At 42.8% G+C, this 9,235-nt stretch overlaps 1 protein-coding gene across 2 annotated transcripts in view; it reads left to right on the top strand.

Annotated features, from left to right (window-relative positions):
- The window catches only part of Mllt11 (MLLT11 transcription factor 7 cofactor), an 11,036-nt gene extending 3,199 nt beyond the window's left edge, over positions 1-7,837 (top strand). The window contains exons 2-3 of one of the 2 annotated variants that reach the window (XM_029561184.1): positions 6,564-6,843; positions 7,383-7,837. In XM_029561184.1, the coding sequence (XP_029417044.1) occupies positions 6,570-6,842 (273 nt within the window). In that variant the 5' untranslated portion in view covers positions 6,564-6,569 and the 3' untranslated portion in view covers position 6,843; positions 7,383-7,837. Of the gene's footprint in view, positions 1-6,563 lie in introns of both variants that reach the window. The other variant, XM_008828256.3, reaches the window with a different exon arrangement.
- The last annotated feature ends 1,398 nt before the right edge of the window (positions 7,838-9,235 follow it).

Below are 9,235 nucleotides of genomic sequence, written 5' to 3'. Positions count from 1 at the left end.
TATGTGTATGCATGTATTGCCTGCATGTAGGTAAGTGCACCTGTGTCATGCAATGCCCGTGGAGGTCAGAAGAGGCTGTCAGATCCCCTGGGACTGGAGTTACAGACAGTAGTTAGCTGCCATGTGGGTGCTGGGATTCGAACCCAGGTCTTCAAGAACAACCATCTCTCCAGCCCCCAATTAAAAATATTTTTATGGGGAAATTATGGGCCTTGGGTTCTACACAGACTAGCAAGAAGGCTTTGCAGGTTACTGAATAATGTCCAAGTGTCTTGTTTTGTTTATTTTTTGTCTTTTTGAGACAGGGTCTCCCTGTAGGCCCAGCTGCCTGAACTCACTATGTAGACCAGGCTGGCCTTGAACTCACAGAGATCCACCTGCTTCTGCCTCCCAAGTGTTGGGACTAAAGGCTTGTGCCACCCCAGCTCAAGTGTCTTGTTTTAAATTTCACTTTAAGCTAGGTGTGGTGGTGATGCCTGTAGCACTCAGAAAGCTGGGAGTGGGAGCTTGACAAGATCGTGAGTTTGTGACCGTCCTGGGCTATAAGTTCAGATGGCTTGTCTTATAGAGCTAGACCCTAACTGGAAAGAACAACGAAAGCATTTTTCCTTACTGTTTTTTTCTTTTTCTTTTTTTGTCTTTTTGAGACAGGGTCTCCCTATAGCCCCAGCTAGCCTGGAACTCGCTATGTAAACCAGGTTGGCCTCAAACTAACAGAGATCCGTCTGCCTCCCAAGTGCTGGGATTAAAGGTGTGCGCCACCACACCCGGCTTAGTGCAATGTTTTAAGGGTCTCTGTGCCACCATCCCGGCTCCTTATTGTTTTTTAAAGGGCCTGTTCTATAAACTGAGCAGGGAATCATGGTTATAATTCCAGTACTCCAGAAGTAGAGTCAGGAGGATCAGGATTTCGGGGTTAGCCTCTGCTAACTTCAAGGTCAGGGCTACATGAGACATTGACTATGGGAAAACAGAAAGGGAGGGAGGGAGGGAAAGAGAAAGAATGGAGGAAGGAAGGAAAAGAAAGAAAGAAAGAAAGAAGAAAGAAAGAGAGAGAGAAGGAAAACGCATCCCCTTATATGTCAATTTTAAAGTAAGTTCACGCTGTAGGAAGAGGATTTAAAAATAAAGTCAGCTGGGTGTGGTGGCGCATCTCTTTGATCCCTCCAAGGCAGATCTCTGTGTTTGAGGCCAACCCGGTCTACCCAGCTAGTTCCAGGCCACCCAGTGCTGTGTAGCGAAAAAAAAAAAAAAAAAAAAAAAAAAAAACTAAATTAATTAACAAGTTTAATATTTAAAGTCAGGTAGCCAGAAAAAAATGGTGATGTAATAAATATTCCCAATGAGTGGAGTCAGTGACACTATCACCTTTTAAGGCTTGCTTCTATAGTATCTCTGTAGTCTCAGACCTAAGCAGGAAAATTGCTTTGTTAATAGGTAGTCATGGGGACTGGAGAGATGGCTCAGCCGTTAAGAGCACTAACTGCTCTTACAGAGGACCTGGGTTTGATTCCCAGCACCCACATGGTGGCTACGAACCATCCTTAACTCCAGTTCCAGGGGAATCCAAAGCCCTCTTCTGACCATTAGGGCATTGCACTATATGGGTGCACTCACATTCATGCAGGCAATACACTCATACACATAAAATAAAAATAATAAATAAAATATCTTTTTAAAAAAATAGTCGTGTTTGCTAGCTCTGAGCACGTCTGCAAATTACCCAGAGATGATCAGAGCTGAGTATCATAGGATAATGACCTCACGTTTCATACTGACTCCCTGGCCCTGCTTCAGGCTCTGCATCACTCTGCTTTTACTGCTTTTAAGCAGCTTCTGCTGAGTAATGCTCATTTCCTAGGGTTTATTTTGGAGCTTCAAGGAAGGAAAAAAAAAAACAGAATTTTTTCTTTTTAAGCCAGGTATAACATCATGCCTATAATCATAGCATTTGGGAGATGGAGTCAGAAGGATCAGGAGCTACATATTGAGTCTAGCCTTGGCTATATGAAACCCTGTCTGAAAAAAAACACCACAAAAAAAATTGCTTTTTGTTTGTTTGAGCCAGGATCTTCCCCAGGCTGGCCCCAAACTCAGAATCCTCCTGCCTGAGCCTTTTGAGTTGCTAGGATTATTCAACTTTTTTTGTTGTTTTAAATGTCAAAAGGTCATGCATGGACGGGAAGATATGGCTTAGCAGTTAAGAACATGTGTTGATTCCCAGCACCCATGTCAGGTGCTCACAAATGCCTGGAGCTCCAGTTCCAGGGTATCTATCATCTTCTAGGGGCATTCTCCTGCACACATGTGCCATACATATCTACATCCACATAAAATAAAACATAGCTGGGCATGGTAGCACATACCTTTAAGCTCAGCAGATGGATCTCTGTGAGTTCAAGGCCAGCCTCCTCTACATAATTGAGTTCCAGGTCAACCAGGACTACATAGTAGGACCTTGTCTCCAAAAAAAAAAGGGGGGGGAAGGGGGCTGGAGAGATGGCTCAGCAGTTAAGAGCACTGGCTGTTCTTGCAGAAGACCCAGGTTTGAATCCCAGCACCCACATGATGAATAATAACTCCAGTTCCAGGGAATTCAACATCTACTCCTGTTCTCTGCAGGCACTGTACAACATGAGTGCACTTACATGCAGGCATAATATTCATACACATAAAATAAAAATAATTCAACTCCCTGGCAATGGAAAAAAATTAAAAAAAAAAAAAAAGGTCAAGGTCACTCTGGGTTGGGAGATGGCTCAGTGGGTAAGACTGCTTTCTGTGCAAGCATAAAGACACGAGTTCAAATCCCCAGAACCCACTGAAAATGCCAGATGTTATTGTGATTTCTTCATATGCCTGTAGCCTCAGGGCTGAGGAAGGTTTGATGGATTACTGGACCTCATACCCTCCCATGTGATTAAGGGGGAAAAAAGCAAATTCTGAGACCAGGTATGGTGGTACACATCTGAAATCTTAGCACTCAGGAAGATTGTCATAAATTTGAGGCTGTCTGGCCAGGTGTGATGGCCCATGCCTTTAGTCCCAGCAGTCAGGAGGCAGAGGCAGGCGGATCTTTGTGAGTTCAAGGTCAGCCTGGTCTACAAAGCGAATTCCAAGCCAGCTGAGGTTACAGGGAAACCCTGTCTCAAAAATACCAAAAAAGAAAAAAAAAAAAATTGAGACCACCCTAGACTACATGTTGAGTAACAGAATAGCCAGGGTTACATAGTAAGACCCTGTCTCAGAAAACAACCAAAAAAATTCTCAATCTGTTGTGGTAGCCCATTCCTATAATCCCAGCACTTCTGGGATATTTCAGCAGGAGGATCTTGTGTTCAAGGCCAGCCTAAGCTACATGGGTTCTTTTATTTTATGTATGTATGTGTTTTGCCTATGTGTAAGTATACCACTTGTATGCAGTGCTTGCAGAGGTCAGAAGAGGTCCTTGGAAACCCTGGAACTGGAGTTAACAATGGTTGTTAGCTACCATGTGGGTGATAGGAATTGAACCCAGGTCCTCTGCAGAGCAGGCAGTACCCATAACTGCTGGATCCATCTCTCCAGCCCCAGAGTTTCAAGCCAGACCTTGCCTCAAAAATAAATAAACAGGGGCTGTAGAGATGGCTCAGTGGCTAGGAGCACTGGCTGCTAACCACCCTCCTTAACTCCAGTTCCAAGGGATCCAGCGCCCTCTTCTGACCTCCTCAGGCATTGTACAACATGGGTGTACTTATGTACAGGCTGTATACTCGTACACATAAAAATAATAAATAAAATATAGAAAATAATCTCTGCCCTAGCCACTTAACCACTCCTAAAGCCCCACATTCTTACAGATCATTGTGTAGATTCAGGTTCTTTTTCTACTTTGGTAGACGTTTCCCATCATCTGGGGGCATTTTGGAACCTACTTAAGGTCACAGGACTGATGACAGCCAATAGAATGTGCTAGAGAAAGGCTTTTGAAACTTTGTCATCTATTTTTGGCAGCAGTGGAATGTTCTTTTGGCTCCTTTGGGAACATTTCAACTAAAGCTTCTTACCCCTTCCCTTGGCTACTAAGTAACAGGGTGGAGGCTCCAGAAGGTTCTAATTGTAGACACCCTTAGAACAGGGTATGGGCAGCATGAAAAGCAAAGGTGCTAGAACTGCTCAGTAAAACATTGAAAGAGCTAATTCTCCTTCCGATCTAAATGTCACTTCCTTATCTGGTACTTCAATTTGTTTACTCTCTCTTGTCAGATATACTCTGGTATTGGGATCAGAGGGAAAAGATCCTGTTACAGCATAAGAAAATTCTTCTAGCATTTGGGTTTTGTTCTGCAAAGAGGTAGGCCAGAGAGACATAAATGAAGACCTATCACCATCTGGACAGATAAGTGAAAATAGCATTGTCCACTGTGTTAGTGAGGGAAAATTAATCAGCAGCCATGACTGTATGTAAAAACCTAGGTATGAACACAGAAAGTAAGCTGTTTTTAACCCATAAAGAAACATTCAGGGTTGGAGAGATGGCTCAGTGGTTGAGAGCACTGCTCTTGCAGAGAACCTGAGTTTGATTCCCAACACCCACATTAGGAGGTTCACAACCACCTGTAACTCCAGTTCTAAGGGATCTGATAACCTTCTGGCCTCTGCAGGCACTATATTCATATGCACAAACCTATACTCTCCCCAACACACAAACACATAAAAATAAAAGTTTGGGGCTAGAAAGATGACTCAGTGAGAGCACTGGCTACTTGCACTGGTGTGTACAATGCCCACAGAGGTCAGAAAAGGGCATTGGATCCCTTGGAGTCACCAACAGTTGCTAGCTGCTGTGAGTGCTGGGAACTGAACTGCAAGACCAGTCCACTACAAGAGCAGCCAGTGCTCTTAACTGCTGAGCCATTTCTGTAGTCCTAGCACTAGATATTTTTTCAGAAGACCCAGGTTCAGTTCCCAGCACCCACATGCTAGAGGCCAAAAGAAGGTGTCAGATCCCTTGGAACTGGAGTTATAGCTAACAGCCATCTGTAACTGTAGTTCCAAGGGATGCCCTCTTCTGGCCTCTGTGGCCAGTGCCTTTACATACATGTAGGCAAGACACTCATACACATAAAATAAAAATAATTTAAAAATTTTAAAAAGAAACTTTAAGTCTGCTTAAGGAGATAAGTACATAAAACACATAACAATGATTTGTAACCCCCAAATTATGGAGTTAGGTGAAACTACAGGGTATTAAGAAAGGTACTAGAGGCAGTGGGGTAGTTGGAGCTGAATTACCTTGGGGAAGTTGTCCCAGAAGAGGTTTTTATAGTACCGTTTAGAAAACAAGAAGAAAAATAGAAAGTAGAATGTGAGGAAAGGCCTTTTCAGAAGTGTTGTGACTTATTAAACCAGGCAGGAAGAAGCTAAATAAGGCTAGGAATGTGCCTAGCACATGCGAGGTTCTGAGTTTGAGTCTCAGAACAATTAATTAAATATTTGGTCAGGCCTACTGGAGTAATCCCAACTACTCAGGAGGCTGAGACAGGGGGATTTCAAGTTCAAAGTCAGATTAGGCAGTTGACTGAGATCTTGTCTTAAAATAAAGGTAAAAAGAATGCTGGGGACTATAACTCAGTGATACAGCACCTGCTTGGCATGAGCTAGTTCCTGTACCCTTCAGTACCACACACAATGTTAAATATTTATAAATATGGTAGGGTAGGGTAGGGTAGGGAAGGGAGTTCTCTAGACCTAGAGTTTTGGAACTTGGGAAGGAACAAATAGATTAAAACAGGAATGAGTATAACTACAATAAACAGAAGCTGTACTGCTGCTGAAAACCTCAAAAATCAGCCCCAGGAGCTGGAGATAGAGCTCAGTGACGTGCTTGCCTAGTATGCATAAGGCCCTGGGTTTATTACTGAAAAAAAATCTGATAAACTTGATGTGGTAGGCAGTGCCTAAGTCATTCCAAGATGGAGAAAAGTTAGGACATGGTGAAAAACCATCATAGAGAAGAATTCCTGATACTTGTGTTAGAAAACTTGGATTACGGGTTGGAGAGATGGCTCAGTGATTAAGAACACTGAATGTTCTTGCAGAAGACCTGGGTTTGAATCCCAGCACCCACATGGTAGCTAACAACTGTCAGTAACTCAGTTCCAGGGAATCCAACAGCCTCTTCTGTCTTCCAAGGGCATTGCACAACATGGGTGCACTTACCTACATGCAGGCAATACACCATACACACAAAATAAAAATAATAAATATTTAAAAAATAAAAATAATTATTTTATTTATTTATTTATTTTTTTTGGTCTTTTCGAGACAGGGTCTCCCTGTAGCCCCAGCTGTCCTGGAACTCACTATGTAGACCAGGCTGGCCTTGAACTCAGAGATCCGCCTGCCTCTGCCTCCCGAGTGCTGGGATTAAAGGCATGCGCCACCACAGACCCTGTCTCAAAAAGACAAAAAAAAAAAACTTGGATTACTACCAAGGCAAATGGAGATGTGACACTTATGCAAGGAAGGATTGGGAGCTTGCTCTAAGCATGAAAACTGACCAAAGGTTTCTTTTTTCCTAGGGAGTTATGAGGGACCCTGTGAGTAGCCAGTATAGTTCCTTTCTTTTCTGGAGGATGCCCATCCCAGAATTGGATCTGTCGGAGCTGGAAGACCTGGGCCTGTCAGATATACCCACCTATAAGATGAAGGGCAGCAGCGCTGGCAAAATGAGCGGGCAAGCAACTGGAGCAGAGCAGGAGAAAAGCCCTGAAGATGATACCCTCCTTGAGTACAGCACCTTCAACTTCTGGAGAGCGCCCATTGCCAGCATCCACTCCTTTGAATTGGACTTGCTTTAAGGTCAAGACTGCTCTCTCCCACCATCGTACCCTCATTGTCATTGCCTCTTGAACCCTCCCTTTCTGTCCCGTTCCCATTTTAATATTATTCACTTCCCTCTATTGTGTTGGTGGTGCTGATGAATCTGCCATTGAATTGTATTTATTTATTATTTATTTATTTACTTGCCTACCTACTCCACTTCTCTCAAAAGCTCTCAAGCCACAGAGGGTTTAAGCAATGGAGTACTAGATCATAGGAATTCCTCCTCAGTCCCCAGGGGTTATTAACTGACTCTAGAAAACGATCCCTATTGGGCACCAGAGAGTAGTACCATTCTGCAAAGTGGAAAACTGATTTTTCTTTTTTTTTCAAATTCCATTTTAATCAGTGTCAAAGATTACTGGAACTTTTCTAGTTTCCTGCACCAGGCCAGTAAGCAAATATTTTTTCAAGAGTTGGTGAAAACCTTGAAGTTTTGAGATGATTTACTACAAACCAGGATTTCTAAAAGGCTAAGGTAATAAGTCCTATTCTTGTGGTATGTTCTCTTCCCCCAGAAACTTGGGTGTAGTTAAAGATGAAAAGCAAGAGGAAGTAATACATTGTGGAAAATGAAAACGGACAATCATTGAATCATTTCCAAGATGGCTAAACAGAGTTCCTTCAGCCTGCTCACCTCACAGCTTTGCTTCCAACTGTTTGAAAACTCAGAAAATCAGTTTTCAGTGTTAAAGAAGAAACCTTGCTATTAGGGTAATTTGTAAAAGGCTAATAAAGAGTTCTATGATCTGAAGAGAAACTAGAGTATTAGGATAATTGTTGAGGGTTTGGTCCTTGCTTTCTCATACTTGCAGTATGTGATAGAGACCAATGGCCCCAGGCACAGTTCTTCAGCTACCTTAGGATCATGAAATGAGCAGTTCTATCAAACCCTACACCTGTCCCCACTCCTTCCAAAATCATTGCTGATTTGTGCTGCCCCTTACTATTTAATAAAGATGTGAAGTCCCAAGTGCGAGTTCTAGATTTTTTTTTCCTCAGCGTCTCACTACAGATCTCAGAAACCAGTCACGCTTTCACATGACACTTTTTATCTTTCTGATATTCAACTTTGAGGAACGATTGTTTAAGCAGTGGATGTAGCTCAGTGGTAGAATGCTTGCCTGGCATCTCCAAAGCCTTGCGTTCCATCTCAAGTACAAAAACAAAACAAAATGATCTGAGTAGTATTTATACATTAAATGGCAAACTTAAGGTTCAATAGATAGGTCACAAAGAAAAGGGCAAAATCAACTTAAATTTAGAGAAGTAGAGAAAAACTACAACGCTTTGAAGAGTAGAAAAGCTCCTCTCCTGCTTGCCCATTGTATCTTTCAGGTACTATGTTTCAAAGGTACCTAGGAAAATAAACTTACCTGAAATACATTATCTGCTTGTTTTGTAGCTCACCTCTTCCAAAAATCTCAAACAAAAAATTGTTTTCTTAATAGATGAACACACTGAGTTAGACAATATTAGAGGATATAAACAGAAGTGAGTCAAGATTCTGACTAAGGGATGGGAGTAGTGGCTACACTTGAGAGAGGTAAAAAGGCAGGCTGGCCTGCGCAATGGCGCATACCTTTAATCCCAGCGGTTGGCAGACAGAGGAGGGAAAATCTCTGTGAGTTCAAGGACAGCCTGGTCCTACATAGGGAGTTCCAGGCCAGCTGGGGCTACAGGGAAACCCTGTCTCAGAAAGACCCCCTCAAAAAAAGGAGGATCAGGAGTTCAAGGCCAGTCTCCTCTGCATAGTGAATGAGGCAAATCTGGGCTACAAGGGGGTGAGGGGCAGAGAGGATTCTGACTCTTGAAAGAAAAAGAACAAAAATTATGGATAGTTCTGCATAGGTTGCTTTAAAGATGACATCATTGGAATTTAGAGAAATTTGGAGGGGAAGACATGAAACTCTTAGGCCTCGAAAGGTCTACCATTAACAACCAAGGCTAAAGTTTAATAATTTTTTTAAAAAAGAGCCAGGAAAGATAAATCTTTTTCTATTGTTACTTTTTTTTCTATTGTTACTTTTTTTGCCTCTGCCTCCTGAGTGCTGGGATTAAAGGCGTGTGCCACCATGCCCTGCAGGGGTTATTTTTATTTTGTGTATGAGTGTACTGCCTGTATGTGTGTAAGGGCACCCATATTGTGCAATGGCTGAGGCCAGAAGAGGCCTTCGCATCCCCTGGAACTGGAATTATAGTTGTTAGCCACCATATGGGTGCTGGGAATCAAACCCAGGTCCTCTGCAAGAACAGGCAGTGCTCTTAACTGCTAAGCCGTCTCCCCAGTCCCTTGCTTTTTTTTTGAGACAGGGTCTGTGTATCCCTGGCTAGCCAGAAACTCACTATGTCAACCAGGCTGGCCTCAAGC

This window comes from Nannospalax galili, unplaced genomic scaffold (genome assembly GCF_000622305.1).
Source record: "Nannospalax galili isolate Female #2095 unplaced genomic scaffold, S.galili_v1.0 scaffold752, whole genome shotgun sequence".
Taxonomy (NCBI): Eukaryota; Metazoa; Chordata; class Mammalia; order Rodentia; family Spalacidae; genus Nannospalax; species Nannospalax galili.
The sequence above is the reverse complement of the archived record's forward strand: the minus strand, read 5'-3'. Positions and strand labels throughout refer to the sequence as shown.